Source organism: Protopterus annectens, chromosome 14.part0 (genome assembly GCF_019279795.1).
Source record: "Protopterus annectens isolate FY-2018-M chromosome 14.part0, PAN1.0, whole genome shotgun sequence".
In the NCBI taxonomy this organism is placed as follows: domain Eukaryota; kingdom Metazoa; phylum Chordata; order Ceratodontiformes; family Protopteridae; genus Protopterus; species Protopterus annectens.
This window is the reverse complement of record NC_056748.1, coordinates 268,234,298-268,258,059: the sequence shown is the minus strand read 5'-3', so window position 1 is coordinate 268,258,059 and position 23,762 is coordinate 268,234,298. Positions and strand designations below refer to the sequence as shown.

General features: G+C 44.6%; 1 protein-coding gene across 2 annotated transcripts in view; it reads left to right on the top strand.

The window, feature by feature from the left end:
- The window catches only part of EIF3A (eukaryotic translation initiation factor 3 subunit A), a 1,696,172-nt gene that overhangs the window by 639,612 nt on the left and 1,032,798 nt on the right, over positions 1-23,762 (top strand). For both annotated transcript variants that reach the window (XM_044055975.1, XM_044055974.1), the window contains exon 10: positions 3,027-3,143. In XM_044055975.1, coding sequence (XP_043911910.1) covers positions 3,027-3,143 — 117 coding nt within the window. The remainder of the gene's footprint in view (positions 1-3,026; positions 3,144-23,762) is intronic.

Genomic DNA, 23,762 nt, shown 5'->3' with positions numbered 1-23,762 from the left:
CACCCACGTTTGTCAAATAAATGTACATTCATGTGTATGTCTGGTCAAGACATATGTATGTATGTCATTTCTGCTATATAAACAGAGCCCACTTGGTAAGCATCATAAATAGGGCTGCCAATAGCATCATGACCATAAAACACAGTGCTTTCAGGATGTCTCCAGCTATAACGGGGACCATGCTTTTCAAATGACTAAAGTGACTGAGAATGGATACAGCCTGTCCAGACGCAGGAATACTCATCTTTGTGTGGACTTGGTGATGAGAACAAGGAAGTGTATTTGACAACAAATTGAAATTTCTCCCTGTTAACTGTCGTCCCAAAAAAAAAAACGGACATTTCCTGAGTTTAGCTCAAGCTAGACCTCAATGCCACTTCAGACAAAATTGGTAAAGATCAGTAATCCAAGGCAACATGCAGATACATTTCCTCAGCACAATAGTTGTTGTAGTGCTTAAGCAAAAGTGGCAAAAATAAGACAGAAAGATATGGGAAAATGTAATAGCAATTATGTGGGGGGGGGGGGGTGACAACAGTCAAGGTACTGCAGTATATTGAAAATCTCTCAGAACACGAAAAGTACAGAAAGCTAAAAGGAAAATATGGAAGAATTTGGAGAATATGCATGAGTTTAGAAAGGTTGGTGTTGAGCAACTATTTTCTAACAACCACTCCAGAGTGCAAAGCTATTTAGCACAACAACTTATGGGGTTGTCGCAAAACTTAGGGAGCTTAAAACAAGAAAAAATTACCAGATATCCCATAGAGGTATTAGAGATATTTCAGAAATGTTATTAAAATCTGTATAAAGCAGAGGAATGTGGAAATCAAGAAAAGGCCCAAAAGGAAATATTTACGGAAGACATTACGCCAAGGGTAGATGAAGATGAGGCTTGACAATTAATAGTTGGGAGAGGAAGAGGTGAGACAAAAATGGTGATGCATAATCAACCAACAGGAAAGTCTCCAGGAACTGATGGTACTCCCACGGACGTCTGGAAGTAGAGAGGGGGAAAAGTGATTAGGATCTGGTAGGTTTTGTTTAACAGTATTTTAAAATGGGGGAGAATAATAGCATCTTTGAAAGAAAGCTGTGCTCATTACTTTACACAGAAAAAAGACCCTTTAGATCCAGCTTCATATAGACCAGCAATGCCAAACCTTTTGTGCCAGGAGCTTTTGAAATGCTGCACCCAAAATAATTCAGTTCACTTCATGTGAGGAATGAATGCAAAAGCAGTCTCTTTGGTAACTCAGGTGTTGGTGATCGCTGACATGTCACCCAAAACATGGTGCGTCATCTATGACAAATGTGTCATAGGTTCACCATCACTGATATAGACCCATTTCAATTTTTAACCCTTATTATAAAGTGTTTATGTATATACACTAGGTAAGAGAATGTGAAATGTACTGCCAAAATTGATAAATATGGATCAGTGTGCTTTGTCAAGGAAGGCAAACACCTGACAACATTAACAGAACAATGATGATCCAGAAGGAAGCAAAATAAAAGAAAATACCACTGTTGTTGGCCGGTCTTGATGAATTGAAAGGTTCTGGCGGAGTAAGCTGGGATTTTATGAGTAGGGTAATGGGAGCATTTGCATTTCCTGATAAAATTATAAGGTTGATTAGAAGGCCATATGAGGGACTGGAGGTGTAAATTAAGGGGGGTGGGTCCTCACTGATACATTCTGCTTGAGCAGAGGAACCAGACAGGGGTGTCCTTTGCTATTTGAATTAAATTTAGAACCAGAACCACTGGCAAAGAAGATAACGAACTCCGAAGGATGTAATTGGCATAGAAAACATGAAAAGCTGGCCTTTTTTGAAGATATGTTATATCTGTTAATACCAGAAAAGGACATTAGTGTTAAGGAAGATTCTGAGACAGTTTCAAGTTTTTTTGGGTTATAAAATTAATGGAGATAAAACAGAATAGTGGTACACTATGTACCCACACATGAATTGGTTCAGCAATACCCATATTTATGGGGGACATTATAAGATGTAATTTTCAGGTGTATGGATTGAAAAAAAATATGGCAGCAAAAGATGTGGGAAGAGATTAAAGATGATACAAAAACTGAGAAATTGTAAGTTCTTCTTGATTATAGATATGGATAGTAAGATACAAGGACTGAAAATTATTTTAGTCCCTTTAGTTTTACATACACTTCAGGCTTATCTTTTTCAACCAGAAGTTGTGGACCGTGATTAATAAAGAAGGAATTTATTTTGGAGGGGCAAGAGTTAACTGGGATAAGTTGATCCTCCCCTTGTGATTACCTCATTTGAAGGGATACTTTAGAGCTACATTGTTAAGGATCATACATAAAACACACAGAAGGTTATAAATGAAAGTGGAAAGGGACAGCACTGAAACGTGGAGGGAATCTGAGAAATAAGGAACAGGATTTTGGAAGCAGGTCCTTATGGAGAATACTAACAGCTGGAACCACGTCAGGATGCACAACGAATGAATGCCGATGTAGCCGTCAAAAAATGTACTCCCAACAGACCATTAGCAAAGCAACAAAACAGACATTCAGCGCCCCCATCCACACCACGGTGGACCTCATCAGAATGTCTGCTACAAAAACTCTGTCAGTTATCCAACAACTCTTTGGCGCCAAAATCGGCTCTCTCAAAATTCCAAAGTGGTATCACAAGAACAAACTCCACCACAGTCGGAGGCAAGCAAATACAACAATCATCCTCATACAATGCAACACAAACGTCACTGTCCCATCAAAACAATTGTCAATGATCATTTTTAAATGACCACTTTTAAAAATCCCATGCTGTAATTAATGTAGTCCTTTTGAAAGGATTGTGCCCCCTTCCTTTATGCTTTTGCATATATCAAATACTGCTTTCTTGGGTCAGCATCTGAAATTGATTGTAGATAGTAACATGGCTGATTTTTAATGTTAACAAAAGCACATTTCAAGCACCATGTAATTAATGCTGCTCACCTTTTCTTATGTTTTTGTAAAATGTGCCTGATTTCTTTTGCAGGTTGCACAGATCTACCAGAGCATTGAATTTTGTCGCATAGCTTCTTTAATTCCCTTTGTTGATGAGTTCCTTCTTGAACGTGCCATTGTTGATGCAGCTAGACATTGTGATTTGCAAGTAAGTGGTATAAAAATTAAGGTTTTAATTTTGTATGATTAGCATTTTGTGATTCCATGCATAGCTGCCAACCAGTCCGGGACAAATACTGAAATAATCAGGGACACTTTAAAGATCAGTACTGTTAACTTGAGAAGCTTTTCTGAAGGAACGGAGGTCTATAATTGTAATTATTGACATAATTTAATGGTGTAATTCACCACCTTTTCTCCAAAAGTCCCCAGTTTTAAGGCGGAATTAAGAGGGACAGAGCTAAAACTTGAGTCAAAATCAGAGGCATCCCTGAAAATCGGGGACAGTTGAGAGGATTGATTCAGTTGTTGCATTCATCACTTGAAGAAATGTTGCAGTCTGAGATGTGATGCTAGGATAGACTTTCAGAGCTGAGCACCTTTCTCCACAGATGCCTTTTACCTTGGGAATCTCCAGGTACCTGGTGTAGTCCGTCTGCCTTCAGTTCTTTGCTGTATGTGTTGTATGCATATAAACTATTCACGAATCTGTAGTACCACATTTGAAGATCTTTTGTAGCCTGTACATAGTTTGTTGTGTACTTTTGTCATGTTTGCTCGGTAAACATTTGTCTCTAGTCATAAATTTACATCCGTGCCATTTGTCAATACAGAGGTATTTTGCGTACCACCTGTGAAATGCAGGTGCACATGTAAGTACCTAATAGAGACACAACTAATGTATTTACTATTATGGCTTGAAGCACAGTGTTGGTGCATATGAGATTTGCCAGTGGTTTTGGCCAGAGTCCCTCCACATGAGATGGTAAGGTTTTTTAGGCTTACCTAAGCAAAGAATCTCGTAGCCTATTTCCTGAAGTCTGTCATGCTATTAGGTGGTAGGTAGCTAGAAAATCCCCTACAAAGAGGAGGGAGGAGATGGAGCAGAAGCTGAAGATAAGGAGAGCAAGGAGTTGGAATTTTGAGTGTGTTAGTACCACAAAGGTCCAGAGACTGGGGCATACTCAACTGGTATGGCTGAGATTTGTGGCCTAGTGCTTTTTCTCACTGAACCGAGCAACCTTTGGATTTCACAGTAGATAACAGAGTTATGTGCCCTAGAATGCTGTCTGATAATCAAGGGGGGTTGAGGCATTTGGCAGTTGCTTATTGTGGAGGAACATTATGTGGCTACTTTGAATTTGGAAGCCAGGGGCATCCTTCCTAAAGGTCCTGAGACTCTTGGATTCCCAGAGGCCAAGGGATTCATTCTGTGCCCATACCTCTGCCAGGCAGAAGTGTGATCCTTGATTCCCCAACTACCAGTTTACCCCTTTCACACACAAAATTAAACTAACCCAGACCATCTCCCTGTGTCAGGAGGTAGCCCAACCCCCAACCAAAAAAGGAAAGAGACCTTGACTATAACGGGCACTGATGCCTCTGGATCAGAGGATGAAGAACCAGGCTGAATTTCTTAATGGTCCTGTCACTTATGACAGAAACTAGAATCTCCCTAGCTTCTGATTTCTCTTCTCTCCTGAGGACTTGGCCTTTGGATATGTTCTACTTTTAATGGGAGAGCATTTCCAGTGTCAGGCCTAAAAAGCCAATGCCACTTCGAAGAAAGCCATGGAACTTCCTGGGCTTAGACCACAAGTACCTATTGCTACCCCTCCAGCCTTTTTCTACATAATATAGGTTCCTTACAAATTCCTGTGTGTAAAAAAAATAAAAATAAATAAAAATAAAAAATAAAAAAAAAAAACACCATGTGAAGTTCTTAAATCTCGCTGCTTATTCTCATTGACAGGTTTGGAGCCGAGACTCTGCTCCGACATGGCCAATAGCAAAGCTCAGGGTTTGCCAGTAGATAGAGACCAAGCCCCTTATCCCACAATGCACTGCTGAAATTACCTCAGATTTAGTTTGCCATGGCAAGAGATCTCTGTGATCCACGAATAATAAAACAAGAGTCTCCAACCAAGAAAAATGTTAAGACCCACCACAGACAGAAATGCCGATTCCACAATGCTGAGTGATGCAAGGCAATTAGTCCTAGGTGAAAAAGCCACAATTTTATTCCACCAAAAAAACACACGAAAAAGTAGGTTAAGCGCTTTCACTCAGTCAATACCGAGCTTCCTCAGAACAAAGAATCAATTCAGTAACCACTTTAAATAGTAACAATTCATCACATGTCTCATCTTGTCAACCAATAAAAAATAATAATAAAACACTTAAACTTGATTACATAATTCATGATGTTAAAAATACATACATTAAAAAAGTGCTTAACCTACTTTTTTGTGTTTTTTTGGTGCAATAAAATTGTGGCTTTTTCACCTTGGACTAATTGCCTTGCATCACTCAGCATTGTGGAATTGGCATTTCTATATCTGTGATCCAGTTAGCTCGGACCATTTTGACAAACCGCAAGTTTAAAAAAAATATTTTTTCTAGTTTTTTGGGTGATTGGTAGTGTTCAGTGTGTTTCTAGTTAAAATAATAAAGTAAGTTAGTTTTTTGTAGAGATCTACCCTGTGTGTAGTTTTTGTTTTCTTGGTGTTAGGCCCTTTCTTGGCCCTATTTAGTCTTGCTATCTGCAAGTGTTGATGTCCTTCATGGATGCATCTGCAGTCATAACAAGTGGGTTGTCCTGTCGTCAGGCAGCCCTGCAGTCGGCCGGATTCCAAAGTCCGGGTCCGGCTTCGGCTGATGTCGCCCTCCACCCGACGTCATCTCTGTTGGTCTTCGGGTATAAAAGCATCAGCCGACGCCATTTTCCTCAGTCTTTCTTGCCGCGTGGCGCCCGAAGCAGAAGCTGTTCGCAAGTGCCGGTCGGTCGGATCCAGAGATTACTTCTACCGAATACTACTTGAAGACTTCTAAAGCTAAGTACCCGTTGGGGACTCTTTCTTGCCTCAGCCGATGTCAGAAAAAGTTAACAATTGTTTAACCTGTGGGAAACAAATACCTCATAAAGATTTCCACTCTTACTGCCTGCCTTGTTTAGGCCCAGCCCACGACGTAGCAGCCTGTTCGGCCTGTGCCTCCTTCAACCGACGAACGCTTAGGCGTCGGTCGGAGTTTGCAGAACAGTTTTTCGGTACTGATTTTGCGTACATTATGCCGTCGGATCCTCCGACTACCCAATCTTCCAAAACGCAAAGATAAAGACCGACACTTTCGCGGTCCGCGGTTTCGGCTGAAACCACGGTAAAGCAAACCGCGAGTGTCTCGGTTTCGGCCGAAACCGAGAAAACTGATCAAAGTACAGCTGAACCTATTCTTACAACTGAGGCCCCTGCTACAACTCTTGAATCGACCTCAGAAATTTTACCCACTACGGTGGTTGACTTATCAGACACCATCCCTTGGATGTCTCTACCCCAGCACGTGGTGCTGCTAGGCCTCCAGCAGCCATGTCCATTAAGGCCTTCGCCAGGGCTAAAGCAGCCAAGACTACTAAATCAGTGCCTGTTAAACCCCCACATCCAGGCCCTCTTCTAGTTCTCAAATGCTTTCTTTGGCAGAAGATTTAATTTCTTTAATTAGAGGATCTCAATCTCACCCAGACAGGGCCTCTCAGCCCCAGAGAAGAGACCTAGGGCAGAGCCCCTGAGCCAGTGTCTTCTGATGATTCTGCTGATGAATCAGACATTACTGACCAGCCAGAGGCTCCCTTCTCCAATTTTGAAGATTCTGATGCTGAAGAATCCATTCCAGCTGCTTCCCCACCAGAAGAATTCTCCTTTGGGGAAACCTTGCATGCCATGCGAGAACAGTTCCAATGGCAGCAACAGGATTTTCAGACTCCAGAAAAGACTTAGGACCTTTCTGCACCTCCCACAGCACAGGCCCCTAGCTATACCTCCTGTTCTCTCTGTGGTGGATGATGCTTTCAATGATGTTTGCTCCGCTCCAGATTCTTTACGGCCAGCCCCTGCCAAACCAGACAGATTTTACAGGGTGCCAGATACTCATCACCACCTTTACAAGGCGCCACTTGCAGACCCAGAAACTATATCCCAGGGTCCCAAGGCAGTAGCAGCGACCACAGCTAAAACCCTATTCCTTCTGAAAGGGAAGCAAGGTCATTAGACAGATGGGGTAAAAAGGGCTACACGTCAGCTACTCTCTCAGCTAGAGCTGTAAACTGTCAGTTTCACATGATACAATACCAAGAGTTTATGCTTGATCAGTTAACTAAAAACTAACCACTGATGAATCTCTTGATAAGAAATATGTATTAGAGATGGTAAATAACATACAACAGGTTAGCAACCATTCCTTAAAATGTGGCTATGATGCACTGGAGGCTTCATTTAGATCAGCCATGACAGGCACAGTGATAAGAAGGCATGCATGGCTAAAGGAACAAGCTTTACCGGATCATGTTAAAGCTAAGCTGCTAGATGCTCCTATGGACAAGACAAGTTTGTTTGGTACACCTGCCCAGCAGGTTATGAAGAAAATGGAAGAAAAGGCAAAATCTGTTCAAACTGTTAAAGATTTCTTGCAGGTTCAACCCCCAAGGTTTAGCAGGAACTGGCCTGCCAAAAATTGGTCCTTTCCTGACTCCACAAAATTTCAAAGGGGCAGGAATAGACGTTCCAGAGGCAGAAACCAATCCAGAGGAGGTGCCTACAGAGGACGACAGTGGCAAGTAACAACAGAGGCACAGACGCAGCCACTGCCACTACATCAGCACAACCACAGTGACTTAATCCTAACTCCACCTACCAGGGAACAAATAGCAGCTCCTCTAGGCGGAAAGTTAACCTTATTTTCAAAGAACTGGCACTACATAACAAAAGACAAGTGGATTTTACAAACCATAGATCAAGGTTACCGGTTTCACTTCCACACTTTACCAGTCAAAAGAGGAATGCCAAATCTACCTCCAAATCAAAAAACAGAGGCTCTACGCCAGATAATGGAGTTAGCAAACATGAGAGCTGTGGAAAGAGTGCCAACAGCAGAACAAGATAAGGGGCTCTATTCAAGACTATTCCTAGTTCCAAGAAAGGAAAAAAGTTGGAGACCAATTCTCGACCTGTCCACCTTAAATACATACATCATTGTCCCAAAATTCAAAATGCTGACCCTACAGCAACTTCTTCCCATGCTGGGCAAGGAGTCTTGGCTGGTAACTCTAGATCTCAAGGAGGCATACCTGCACGTCCCCATTCGACCAATCTGCAGAAGATACCTCAGATTTCTTGCAGGATCAGAGCACTATCAATTCTCAGCATTGCCCTTTGGCTTATCTACTGCGCCCAGAGTATTCACAAAATGCCTGGCATCAGTAATCGCCATTGCAGACTACAGGAATTCAGATTTACCCATACCTGGACGACTGCCTACTACAAGGGACAACAAAAGCAAGCTGACAACAGATTTACAAAGGGTCATTTACTTGCTACAAGGACTGGGATACACAGTCAATTTACAAAAGTCAAGGCTGATACCATCCCAAACAAGGACATTCTTGGGCGGAATTGGACACAGTACAACAAGTGGCATTCCTGACTACAGAAAAACAAAAAGAACTTCCTCTTTACTTCTTGGCACTAACAAAACTGAACAAGTTAACAGCAAGAAAATTTCTGCAGGCCTTGGGCTTCATGGCATCATGCATAATCTTGGTCCCATTTGCCAGACTACATATGAGGAAACTACAGTGGTACCTAAAGAATTTATGGTCCCAACACAGACACAGTCTAGAAACAGAAATCCCACTAATTCCATGCTTAAAACAGGAGTTCCTATGGTGGGCTCAGGCATGCCAGTCAAACCCAGGCCTACCCTTTCGCAGATGTCAACCAAGCCAGACCATCACAACAGACGCTTCAGATCTAGGATGGGGGGCCCACATGCTGGACAAATGCGTGCAAGGATTGTGGACACAGGATCAACTTCACCTGCACATCAATCTAAAAGAAATGCTGGCAGTAAAACTGGCAATCCAAAAGTTCAAACCATTCCTCAAAGAGGGCCACTTGATGATAAGGACAGACAACACCACAGTCATGTGGTACATCAACAAACAGGGAGGCACTCATTCATACCCCCTATGCAGAATGACCTTGGAGCTGTGGACCCTGGCACTCAGCTACAACATTCAGTTACAGGCAATGTTTGTACCGGGGAAAGACAATACTCTAGCAGACATATTAAGCAGAACCACTTGGATGCCCACGAATGGAAGCTGCACCCGGACATCTTCAAGACCATCTCAAAGAAATGGGGAATGCCACAGATAGACCTATTCGCATCACCTCTCAATCACCAGCTCAAAAATTCTGCACAAGGACATTCCACCCACTAGCATGGAAAGTGGACTCACTCTCCTTCAACTGGAAAGGCCTAACAGCATATGCATTCCCACCTCTTCCTTTGATACACAAGGTACTACTAAAAATCAAGGAAGAACGTCCAAGGATAATCCTGATAGCCCCAAACTGGCCAAGACAACACTGGTACCCACTACTGAAGAGCATGTCTCGAACAATATGTGGCCAATACCCTGATGCCTTTGATGTTAACTCAGAACAACTACAGCATCATACATCCAAACCTAAAACGCTGCAACTGACTGCATGGAACATCACATAGCAGCAGCTAATCCAGAACTTTCCCAAAGAGTTAAAGACATTATTCTTGAAGCACGCAGACCTTCAACAAGAAGGAACTATGCTGGAAAATGGAAAAGGTTTGTCATTTGGAGTACGAAAGAGGAAAAGATGTGTCAAACATAGATATGCCTAACATTCTGGAGTATCTGGCGAACTTCTTCATTCAGGCCTGTCCTACTCCTCCATCAAGATACATGCATCAGCTATTTCAGCAGAATACAGCTTTGATCCACCTGTTTTTCGCACCCTTTGCTCAGGCAGTTCCTCAGAGGAATCAAGAATGTAAAACCTCCAAGGAAACCACCATTACCAGCCTGGGATTTAAACTTTGTGCTAGAAAAGTTGACACTATCACCCTTTGAACCAGCAGCAACAGCAGACCTACAACACCTGTCATGGAAAACTGCTTTCCTACTGGCAATTACTTCAGCAAGGAGGGTTTCAGAACTACAGGCCTTAATGGCAGTGCAACCCTTCCTAATCTTCCACCAAGATAGAGTGTCCATGAGAACTAATCCTACATTTATGCCCAAGGTGGTATCCAGAGTATCTTTAAACCAGGCAATCCACCTACCTACCTTCTTTCCCAACCCACAAAACAGAGGGAAAGAATACTGCATACCTTGGATGTACATAGACAGCTACGCTACTACTTGGACAGAACAAAAATAGCAGAAAGACTGACCAACTTTTTGTAGCCTATGCAACAGGAAGGGAAGGAAAAGCTATTTCCAAACAGACAATCTCCAAATGGATAGGAAATTGCATACGATACTGTTACTCCTTCCATGGAAAACCAATTCCACAGAACATAAGACCTCATTCTACAAGGGCAACAGCCACTACCACAGCCTTCTTACGAGGAGTGGCAACCAAAGACATTATTGAGGCGGCTACTTGGACCTCCGTGCATACATTTGCCAAGCATTATAATTTGCCTCTATATTCCAGATCCCGAGCAGGGTTTGCCACTGCTGTACTGCAAGGGATCCTAAACACACCATAATCTACTTTTATCCTCCTCCCTAGTTGGCTATGGTATTCTACCCACTTGTTATGACTGCAGATGCATCCATGAAGGACATAGTACAGTTTTGTACCTACCATAAATGTAGATGTCCGAACTGGATAGCATCTGCAGTCAGGATTACCCTCCTCCTTCCCTCTGTGGTACTCCTAGGGTGTTTACCCTCCTAATAGCTAGCTGTTGGGGAGTCTTTATGGTGTATTTGTTTGTATATATGTACATATATGCTTATTGTTGTGTTTACCTCTATCTATTTGGAAACATTGGCATCTATCCAAATTTTAGCCTGCAAGAGGGCTACTGGCATCTGGGGCAAGAAACACTGAGGAAAATGGCGTCGGCTGATGCTTTTATACCCGAAGACCAACAGAGATGACGTCGGGTGGAGGGCGACATCAGCCGAAGCCGGACCCGGACTTTGGAATCCGGCCGACTGCAGGGCTGCCTGACGACAGGACAACCCACTTGTTATGACTGCAGATGCTATCCAGTTCGGACATCTACATTTATGGTAGGTACAAAACTGTACTTTAGTTTTCTTAGTGTGGGCTTAGCCCTGTATTTAGCCTTTACAGGTATTTTTTTGTGGTGATCTATTGAAAGAATGTCTGATGAGAGAGAGAAATGTCACCCCAAATCTGGGTTTAAAAAGTGTCCAGATTGTGGACAGAAAATGTCCGTTACGGACGGACATGTCCAATGTGTCTGTCTGGGGGCTAAACATCTCCAAGACTCCTGCAGTATATGCTATTTCTCTTCATTGAGGGTTCTCTTGGAAAGGAAGAGAAAACTTGTAGATAGGGAGTTACTGCAGCATTCCTTTTCTGTAGTGTTATGTAGCCAGGAAAGTGCCAGTACTTCGTCAAAATCTTCGAAGTCTTCTGATTCCAAACAGGCCAAGAGGGCAAAGAAATCAGAGGGTACAGGGTCATCGGCTCCACAGCTCTCGGAACAGAGTGTCCCTTTGGTTCGGAGCCAGCTCCCAGACTTGGAGCCGGTCTCCGAGGTCCCCTCATCTCCTCTGCTCCAGTCAGCACCTTCGGTGCATTCCTCTAAGTCTTTACTCAGCCTATCTGATTTGGATATGGATCTGCTAGTGCATAAGCTTTTAATGGCACCAGGACTTGGTAAATTGTTGGCACCGACCACTTCGTCTGAGCCGAAGACCATTGAACCGGATCTGACTACTCCTCCTCAGAGCTGTAGTGGACCCTCTGAGCCGAAGGAGCCGGAACCGATGATTGTCGAACCCTTGGAACCGAGACCTGCACCGGGGTTATCTGTTCCATCTACCCGGATGTCCTCTGCGCCGACCGAGGACGCTAGGAGCAGACGTTCTCCTTTCGGGTCCGGGGAGAATAGTCAGACCGATATGTTGGTGCTGACTCTTCCTCTCGGGGCTTCGGCTTGGATGAGCTCTGCTCCTACCTCAGGTTTTGAGCCTATGGATGTTCTTCGTCTCACATTGCTGCAGTCATAACCTGTGGGTAGTCCGCTGTCCTCGGTAGGCCCGAATACCAAAGTGTTAGGCTGGCGTCGGTCATGGTCACTCAGAGCTGACGTCAGTACGCAGTAGTACTTAAGCACATGACCGACGCCATATCCTAAGTCTTTCTTGCCGCGTGGTCCGAAGCAGAAGCAGCGTTTGCAAGTGCCGTTCGGCGTTCTGAAATTTTCAATTTTCGAGTTTCAGACCGAAGACCAAGTTGGGCTAAGTACCCCGTTGGGGAATATTTTTGTCTTTTCTTGCCTTAGTTAATCCGGATGTCAGAAAAAGTTAATTGTATTTCTTGTGGGAAACAGATACCTCATAGGGACTATCACTCTCTCTGTATTCCTTGCTTGGGGCCTGAGCACAACGTAGTCGGGTGTCGCTTTTGCGCTAGATTTAATAAGCGCACTAAAAAACGCAGATTAGACTGTGCTAGGCTTGTTTTCGGTAAGCGGTGTAACTACAACATGCCGTCGGATCCTCCGACGCCCGCCATAAAAGCGAAAAGATAAATCTTTAAAGTCTAAACCGGATGAGTCGTCCGTTGCGGACGCCGGTTCTATGGAATCTACGGTTGAATCTGTGGATCCAGCCGAAGTCTCGGCTGAATCCCAAGGGGAACCTTTACTATTACAGGAGTTGGCCTCTCAGGAGTTAGGTCAGGCCGAGGGGGCTTCTCAGGTTTCTGTGGTTCCATCCTTACAAAAGGTTGTTAGGCCTTCTACTTCTGTCACTAAAGGCCCTGCTAAGGCTAGACCTGGTCTTTCTGGTACAGGCCACAGCCCTAGTTCTTCGGGCTCTGTTCCTAAAAAACATATGTTGAAAATGGCAGAGGATTTGATTACTTTGATCAGGGGTTCTATGCCCCCTCCAGAGAAGAGGCCTAGGGTCGAGACAGATTTAGAGGGATTGGAGCATTCCTCAGATTACTCTGAGTCCTCAGCTGAGGATATCCAAGATTTTCCTCCCTATTCTGATTCGGATGCAGAGGATTCCTGTCCTTCTGCTTCTCCTCCAGAGGATTTTTCCTTTTCTGAAACCTTGCACTCCATGAGGGAGCATTTCAAGTGGGAAGGTCAGGATTTTTCAGATTCTCGTAAGAGGCTTAGGGAATTTTTGTTTTTGCCACAACATAGACCTTTGGCTATTCCCCCTGTTTTAGATGTTGTTCAGGATGTTTTTTCTGAAGTTTCCCTTAATCCTGATTCTTTACCCCCTGCCCCTGTCAAGCCAGACAGGTATTACAGAGTTCCAGAGGCACATAAATATTTGTATAAGAGTCCTAGAGCTGCCCCGGAAACTATTATTCAAGGGCCTAAGGGTGTCAGGGCTTCTGTAGTTAAGAATCCAGTTCCTCTGGATAAAGATTCTAGAGCTTTGGATAGGTGGGGTAAAAAAGTGTATACCTCCTCCACGTTGGCTATGAGGGCTTTAAATTGCCAGTTTCATATGCTGAAATATCAGAACTTTCTGTTAGGTCAGTTGAAATCTAAGGTAGATGCTTTATCTGAGGGTATAGAGTATAAGGAATTGCAGGACTTAGTTCATGCTTCAGATCAAGTTGGTAAGCATTCCTTGCAGTGTGGCTTCGATGCTCTTCAGGCTTCTTCCAGGGTGGCTGCTACTGGTTCAGTTATTCGTAGACATGCCTGGCTTAAGGATCAAAATTTGTCAGAGCATGTTAAAGCTCGAATTTTGGATGCTCCTCTTCAATCTGAAGATGTCCTTCAAGGATGCATCTGCAGTCTTCACAAATGGGTTGTCCTGTCGTCAGGCAGCCCTTCGGTCGGCCGGATTCCAAGGTCTGGGTCTGGCTTCGGCTGGTGTCGCACTTCACCCGACGTCATTGCGGCAGTTATTCGGGTATAAAGGCATCAGCCGACGCCATTTTCCTCAGTCTTTCTTGCGCGTGGCCGAAGCAGAAGCTGTTTGCAAGTGCCGGTCGGTCAGATCCAGAGATTACTACTACCGAATATTACTTCGAAGACTTCTAAAAAGCTAAGTACCCCGTTGGGGACTCTTTCTTGCCTCAGCCGATGTCAGAGAAAGTGAATAACTGTATCTTGTGGGAAACAAATACCTCATAAAGATTTCCACTCCTATTGCATACATTGTTTAGGCCCAGACCACGACGTAGCAGCTTGTCTAGCCTGTGCTTCTTTTAACCGACGGACGCTTAGACGTCGGTCGGAGTTTGCTGAACAGATTTTCGGCTCCGATTTTGCATATATTATGCAGTCGGATCCTCCGACTACGCAAAGTACCAAAAAACGCAAAGAAAAGGACCGACACTCGCGGTCCGCGGTTTCGGCCGAAACCGCGGTTAAGCAAACCACGAGTGTCTCGGTTTCGGCCGAAACCGAGCAAGCAGTTCTTTCTTCAGCCGAAATCATGCCTTCTACCGAGGCCTCTTCTAACCTGGTAGAAACGGCTTCTGAAATCCAACCTTCTGTTGCGGTTTCACAGGATTTATCAGATACCATTCCTCTGGATATTTCTACCCCTGCACGTGGAGCTGCTAGGCCTCCTGCAGCAATGTCTATTAAGGCCTTTGCCAGGGCTAAAGCAGCCAAAGCATCAAAAACGGTGCCTGCCAAGCCCCCCTCTCTCAGGCCCAGCACCAGCTCCCATATGCTTACTTTGGCTGAGGATCTCATCTCTTTAATTCATGGAGCCCAGCCTCATCCAGACAGGGCCTCTCTCCCTCCTCCAGAAAAAAGGCCTAGAGCAGAGCCCCCTGAGCCAGTATCCACAGATAATTCCCCTAATGACTCAGATCATACAGACCCTCCTGAGGCTGCTTATTCTCCTTACGAAGACTCTGATGCTGAGGAGTCCATCCCTTCAGCCTCTCCTCCTGAGGAATTTTCCTTTGGGGAAACCTTGCATGCTATGAGGGAACAATTTCAGTGGCAGGGCCAAGATTTCTCAGACTCCAGAAAAAGGCTTAGGCCTTTTCTACATTTGCCACAGCATAGGCCTTTAGCTATACCTCCAGTACTTTCTGTTGATGATGCATTTAATGATGCTTGCACTTCTCCTGATTCATTACCTCCGGCCCCTGCTAAGCCCGATAGGTTCTACAGGGTCCCGGACACTCATCACCATTTATATAAGGCTCCTTTTGCAGATCCAGAGACTATCTCCCAGGGTCCTAAAGCCGTAGCAGCTACTTCCACTAAAAACCCCCTCCCCTCTGAAAGGGAATCCAGGTCCTTGGAGAGATGGGGTAAAAAAGTTTACACCTCTGCTACTTTGTCAGCTAGAGCTTTGAACTGCCAATTTCATATGATTCAATACCAAGAGTTTATGCTTGACCAGTTGACTAAAAGCTGTCCTCTGAAGAATCTTTAGATAAGAAATATATTCAAGAAATGGTACATAACATACAGCAGGTTAGTAACCATTCTTTAAAATGTGGCTATGATGCACTGGAGGCTTCCTTTAGATCAGCCATGACTGGCACAGTTATCAGGAGGCATGCATGGCTGAAAGAACAGGCATTACCAGACCATGTCAAATCAAAGCTTTTGGCTGCACCTATGGACAAGGTCAGTTTATTTGGTTCCCCTGCGCAACAGGTACTAAAAAAGATGGAAGAGAAAGCAAAATCTGTACAAACAGTGAAAGATTTCTTACAAGTTCAACCTCCAAGGTTTAGCAGGAACTGGCCCTCCAAGAATTGGTCCTTTCCAGACTTCTCTAGGGCACAGAGGCAGGAATAGGCATTCGAGAGGCAGAAACCAAACCAGGGGTGCCTACAGGGGACTCCAGTGGCAAGGTAACAACCAGCGAGGCACGGATGCAACCACCACCACTACAACAACTCATTCACAGTGACTTGGCGGTGGCACCGCCTACCAGGGAACAACTAGAAGCACCCTTAGGCGGAAAGCTAACCTTATTTTCAAAGAACTGGCATTGCATCACAAGAGAAAAATGGATTTTGCAAACTATAGACTAAGGTTACAGGTTCCATTTCCATACTCTACCAAGCAAAAGAGGAATGCCAAACCTGCCACCTACTCAAAGGACAGAAGCTCTAAAGCAAATATCTCAAATACTAAGAATGAGAGCTGTGGAAAAGGTACCACCTTTGGAGCAAGGAAAGGGATTTTACTCCAGACTCTTCCTGGTACCAAGAAAAGAAAACAAATGGAGGCCTATTCTAGACCTGTCCGCTTTAAACACATTCCTTATTGTTCCAAAATTCAAAATGCTGACCCTACAGCAGCTTCTTCCCATGCTGGGCAAGGAGTCTTGGCTGGTAACTCTAGATCTCAAGGAGGCATACCTGCACGTCCCCTTAAGACCAATTTGCAGAAGATACCTCAGATTTCTTGCAGGATCAGAGCATTATCAATTCTCAGCATTGCCCTTTGGCTTATCTACTGCGCCCAGAGTGTTCACGAAATGCCTGGCATCAGTAATCGCTCATTGCAGACTTCAGGGATTCAAATCTATCCCTACCTGGACGACTGCCTGATACAAGCGGACAACAAAATAAAACTAACAGAAGACCTACAAAGAGTCATTTACCTGCTGCAAGCCCTGGGATATACAGTCAATATAAAAAAGTCAAGGCTGATTCCATCCCAAAGAATAACCTTTCTGGGTGCAGAACTGGACACATCAAATCAAATGGCATCCCTAACTGCAGAAAAGAAAGAGCAGCTTCCTTTCTACTTCTTGGCATTAACAAAGCAGAACCATCTAACTGCAAGAAAAGTGCTGCAAGCTCTAGGCTTCATGGCATCCTGCATAATACTGGTCCCTCATGCCAGGCTGCATATGAGAAAGCTACAATGGTACCTAAAGAATTTGTGGTCTCAACACAAGCACAGCCTAGAAACCAAAATTCCAGTGATTCCCTGCCTGAAGAAAGAGTTCCTATGGTGGGCTCAGGCCTGCCAATCAAACTCAGGATTGCCCAGCCAACCAAAACAAACCATCACGACAGATGCCTCAGACCTCGGTTGGGGCACACATGCTGGACAGGTGCATTCAAGGCCTATGGACTCAAGACCAGCTGCACCTGCACATAAATCTAAAGGAAATGATGGCAGTAAAATTGGCAATCCAGGCCTTCAAACCTTTTCTCCAAGAAGGTCAGCTGATAAGGACAGACAACACCACAGTTATGTGGTACATCAACAAACAGGGAGGCACACACTCATATCCTCTATGCCGGCTGGCACTGGACCTATGGGATGTGGCTCTGGGCTACAACATTCAGTTACAAGCAATTTATGTACCAGGGAAGGAAAACATTCTAGCAGACATATTAAGCAGAACTACCACAGATGCCCACGAATGGATGCTGCATCCGGACATCTTCAAAGCCATCACAAGAGAATGGGGATTACCACAAATAGACTTGTTTGCATCCCCACTCAATCACCAGCTAAAGAAATTCTGCACAAGGACATACCACCCACTTGCTTGGAAGGTGGACTCCCTATCTTTCAGTTGGAAAAAACTGATAGCATCGCATTCCACCACTTCCTTTGATGCACAAGGTGCTTCTGAAGATCAAAGAGGAACATCCGAGGATCATTCTGATAGCTCCAGACTGGCCAAGACAACATTGGTATCCATTGCTGAGGAGCATGTCCGGGAACTAATATGGACACTGCCCTGATCCCATTACTGTTAACACAGAACAACTTCAACATCCTGCATCCAAACCTGAAAACTCTGCAGCTAACTGCCTGGAACATTACATGACAACAATTAACCCAAATTTATCCCAAAGGGTTAAGGACATAATCCTGGAGGCTCGAAGACCTTCAACAAGAAAGAATTATGCAGCAAAATGGAAAAGATATCTCACTTGGAGTACTGCAAAGGGGCAAGAAGTGACACCGGTGAACATAGCCAACATCCTGGAGTACTTGGCAGAGCTCTTCCATACAGGCCTGTCCTACTCTTCCATCAAGATACATGCCTCAGCTATTTCAGCAGAATACAGCTTGGATCCTCCTGTCTTCTCGCACCCTCTGCTCAGACAGTTTCTGAGAGGAATTAATAATGTGAAACCTCCCGGAAACCTCCATTACCAGCATGGGACTTGAACTTTGTACTAGAAAAATTGACACTTCCCCTTCGAACCAGCAGCAACAGCAGAATTACAATACTTATCCTGGAAGACTGCATTCCTGCTGGCAATAACTTCAGCAAGAAGGGTCTCTGAACTACAGGCATTAATGGCAGTGCAACCCTTCCTGATCTTCCATCAAGATAGTGTCCATGAGAACAAATCCTACATTTATGCCTAAGGTGGTATCCAGAGTCCCTTTAAATCAGGCTATCCACCTTCCTACATTCTTCCCCAACCCACAGAACAGGGGAGAAAGGCTACTACATACCTTGGATGTGCATAGACAATTGCGCTACTACCTGGATAGGACAAAAACCAATAGAAAAACTGACCAGCTTCTGGTAGCATATGCAACAGGGAAGGAAGGAAAACCAATTTCAAAACAGACAATCTCCAAATGGATAGGAAATTGCATTAGATTTTGTTACTCCTATCATGGAAAGAAAACTCCAGAGAACATCAGGCCTCACTCCACAAGGGCTACAGCCACTACCACAGCTTTCTTACGAGGAGTGGCTACCAAGGACATTATAGAGGCTGCTACTTGGACCTCCGTGCATACATTTGCCAAGCATTATAATTTACCTTTATACTCTAGATCCCGAGCTGGTTTTGCCACTGCTGTTTTGCAAGGGATCCTAACTACACCATAATCTCTACTCATTCCTCCTCCCCTAGTTTAGCTATGGTATTCTACCCATTTGTGAAGACTGCAGATGCATCCTTGAAGGACATAGTACAGTTTTGTACCTACCATAAATGTAGATGTCCGAGAGGAATGCATCTGCAGTCAGGATTACCCTCCCTCCTTCCCCTCTGAGAGGTACTCCTAGGGTATTTGCCAACCTTCAGCTAGCTTGGGGGGATCTACTATGGTGTATTTGTTTGTATATATGTACATACATGCTTATTTTGTGTGTTTGCTCTCTACTATTTGGAAACTTTGGCATTTATCCAAATTTAGCCATCCAAGAGGGCACCTGGCATCTGGGGCAAGAAACACTGAGGAAAATGGCGTCGGCTGATGCCTTTATACCCGAATAACTGCCGCAATGATGTCGGGTGAAGTGCGACACCAGCCGAAGCCAGACCCAGACTTTGGAATCCGGCCGACCGAAGGGCTGCCTGACGACAGGACAACCCATTTGTGAAGACTGCAGATGCATTCCTATCGGACATCTACATTTATGGTAGGTACAAAACTGTACTTTCTTTTTGGTTCTCCTGTGGAGTCAGTTTTGAAAAAGATGGAAGACAAAGCTAAGTCTATGCAGACGGTTAAGGAATTTTTGCAAGTGCAGCCCCCTAAGTTTAGCAGGAATTGGCCTGCAAGAGGATGGTCTTACCCTTCTTCGGATTTTCAGTCTAAGGGCAGGTCTAGACGTGGTAGGGGCAGGGCTCACGCTCAGGGTTCTTTCAGACCTAGGACTTGGAGTTCTCCTGCACAATCTTCTGGTGAGGGCAGGGGTCAGCCTTTTTGTAAACAGACCCAATGACCTGTATCTCCAGCTGCCAGATTCTTCCTGTCTGGCAGCTCCTCTAGGAGGAAAGTTGGCACTTTTCAAACAAAATTGGCATTTGGTCACCCAGGACAAATGGGTGTTGGACATAATAAATCAAGGCTTCAAGTTTTATTTTCACACTTTTCCTCCTTTCAAAGGCATGCCAGATGTACCTCCTCAGCAATGGCTGGAGGCTCACGAACAAATTTCTTTGCTTTGCAGATGGGGGCAATCCAGGTGGTACCTCCGTCAGAAGAAGGCCTAGGGTTTTATTCTCGCCTATTCCTTGTGCCAAAGAAAGGAAACACTTGGAGGCCAATTCTGGATTTGTCCATTCTCAATACATACCTAGACATTCCAAAGTTCAAGATGTTAACATTACAGCAACTTCTGCCTCTGCTAGGCAAAGATCACTGGATGGTAACTCTGGATCTCAAAGAGGCTTATCTTCACATTCCTATCATGCCCAGCTGCAGGAGATTCCTGTGTTTTCGGGCTGGTACTTCTCATTATCAGTTCTCTGCATTGCCCTTTGACTTATCTACTGCACCCAGGGTGTTCACAAAGGTTCTGGCTCCTGTAATAGCTTTCTTAAGACTGAGGGGTATACAAATTTATCCTTATCTGGACGATTGCCTGATTCTTGCTCAAGACAAAGACAAGTTACTTCAACATCTACAGTATGTAATGGCAGTTTTAAGGTGCCTAGGGTATTCTGTGAACGAAACAAAGTCCAGTCTAGTACCCTCTCAGGACATGTGCTTTCTGGGTGTGAGACTGAATACAGCCTCTCAGATGGCTTTTTTGACCCTGGACAAACAAAGAAATCTTCACCTATACTTCCAGCAATTATCAGTACTGTCCAGGCTGACTGCAAGGACAGTCCTTCAAGCCTTGGGGTTCATGGCATCTTGCATTTTGGTACTTCCCAATGCCAAACTGCATATGAGGAAGCTACAATGGTATCTCAAAAGTGTATGGACTCAACACTGCCACGATTTGGACACTGTCATTCAGATAATACCTTGCATCCAGAAGGAATTCTTGTGGTGGGCTCAGGAATGTCACCTAAACAAGGGACTCTGTGACCCGACCAGAGGCGAGTCAGATCTTAACGACTGATGCCTCAGACCTGGCTTGGGGAGCACACTTCAATGGGAAATGGATTCAAGACACGTGGCCTCCCAGACTACAGCATTTGCATATCAACATGAAGGAGGTGTTAGCAGTCCAATTTGCCCTGATGGCCTTCAAGGATCTACTTCAACCAGGACAGGTGTTGATTCAAACAGACAACACAACAGTCATGTGGTACATCAACAAGCAGGGGGGTACCCATTCTTACCCTCTTTGCAGACAAGCTATGATATTGTGGGAGACTGCTCTGAGTGTGCACATCACTCTTCAAGCACGGTTTCTGCCTGGAGCACAGAACTCCTTAGCAGACGTGTTGAGCAGACAAATTGTGGATCCCCACGAGTGGAAATTGGATCCTCACGTATTCCAACAGTTGACAGTGGCTTGGGGAACTCCAGACATAGATCTGTTCGCTTCTCCACTAAATTTCCAACTGCCAAAATTTTGCACAAAGATGTTTCACCCAAAAGCTTGGAAAGTGGATGCTCTATCTTTCAGTTGGAACAACCTTCACGTCTATGCTTTCCCTCCTCTGCCTGTCCTTCACAAGGTACTCTTGAAAGTCAGGCGGGACAAGCCTTGCATGATTCTAATAGCACCAGATTGGCCACGCCAGCACTGGTATCCTCTGCTGAGGAGTTTAGTTCAGGAGCCTCCTTGGCCTTTGCCACCGATTCCTCACTTGTTGTCCCAGTCAAGCAATCATTTTCTCAATGTCAGGGTATAGTCCCTGCATCTAACAGCCTGGCGTATTCTGTTTTAGACCCTGGGGGGTCTCAGCTTCCTCAACAGGTTTTGAATGTCATTTTGGAGGCCAGACGGCCCAGTACTAGGAAAGTTTATGCTGATAAATGGAGGAGATTTTTTCTTTGGAGCACAGCAAAGAGCTTTGATGTCTCAGTGCCTAATTTGAGTTTTACACTACAGTACCTTACTGAATTACTAGACAAGGGTTTGTCTTTTTCCTCCGTGAAAGTTCATGCTGCAGCCATTTCTGCTCACTATGATTGTGACCCTCCTTTATTTTCTCACCCTTTGTTTAAACAATTTCTTAGAGGGCAAAAACATAAGACCCCACGTAGAGCTCCTACTCCTTCCTGGGATCTCAATTTTGTGTTGGAAAAGCTTACTTTACCTCCTTTTGAACCTGCAGCTATGTCTGAGTTGAAGTTTTGTCTTGGAAGACTGCTTTTTGTTGGCCATTACGTCTGCTAGGAGGGTATCTGAATTACAGGCTCTCATGGCAGTTGAACCCTTCCTGATATTCCATAAGGATAGGGTGTCCTTGCGTACTAACCCTACTTTTATGCCTAAAGTTATTTCTAATGTGGCCTTAAACCAGTCTATTCATTTACCTACTTTTTATGCTGATCCCCAAAATAAAGGGGAAAAAGTCTTGCATTCTTTGGATATTCACAGGCAGTTACGCTATTATTTGAGCAGAACTAAAGAGTTCAGGCAGACTCAACAGTTATTTATTTCTTTTGCTTTGGGTTCCCAAGGGAAGGCTGTTTCAAAGCAAACTATTTCTAAGTGGATTGGCCATTGTATTGCCTTTTGTTATTCTCATCATGGAAAGGATGTTCCTGCTGGGATCAGACCTCATTCCACTAGGGCTACTGCCACATCTACTGCCTTTTAAGGGGTAGCTACTAAGGATATTTTGGAGGCAGCTACTTGGAGTTCAGTGCACACTTTTACTAAACATTACCATCTCCCTCTTTATTCCAAGTCTAGGGCTGGGTTTGCCACTGCAGTTTTACAGGGCATGTTAGCAGCTCCTAATGCTTTTTAGTTTGCCAGCCTCCCTTTACCTTTGCTTTGGGATTCTACCCACAGGTTATGACTGCAGCAATGTGAGATGAAGAACATAGTACAGTTTTGTATCTACAATAAATGTAGATGTTCGAGGATCCACATTGCTGCAGTCCAATTTTCCCTCCCTCCTTCCCCTCTATAGTTTGGGGTTGCTGTGTTTCTTTTGGGATAATTATTATTTTCTCTATGTTGGTTGTTGGGTATTTTCTATTTTGGCTATGGCCTTTCCTTTTTAGGCCTTCTGACATCTGGGGCAAGAAAGACTGAGGATATGGCGTCGGTCATGCGCTTAAGTACTACTGCGTACTGACGTCAGCTCTGAGCGACCATGACCGACGCCAGCCTAACACTTTGGTATTCGGGCCGACCGAGGACAGCGGACTACCCACAGGTTATGACTGCAGCAATGTGGATCCTCGAACATCTACATTTATGGTAGGTACAAAACTGTACTTTTCGGTGTGGGAGGATCAGACTGTCCGTTCGGGTCTGTGTACCCCTTCTCGTCTGAGCCATGGCGCCTTCAACGCAATGAGGAGAGTCGAGTCTCCTAAGACATCGTCAGCATCGGTTCGGCCTTCCCTCTCCCATCAATGTTCCTGTGTCCGCTTCTTCATCTACCGGTCCCCCTGCGAAGTGTAGAGACCCTGAGCCTCAAGTACCCCCATAGGGCGTCCCCTGCTCTTTTGAGACCTCCCCAGATCCCCCCCACTGAGGAGGTACCCAGAAAGAGATTTTGCAAGAGGAGGCACTTGGACTCCCCATAGGAGTCTTTGACATTTGACACTGACCTGGATGAGTCAGAAGTGTCCCCTCGATCCCACTCTGAGGATATCTCCTTTGCAGAGATATTAGAGATCCTGAGTCAGAGGGGCAGTTGGCAGTCCAAAACCCCTACTGAGGACGAGTCAGTGCTCTTAAAGGCTTTTGGGTCTCAATCTTCCACTTCTT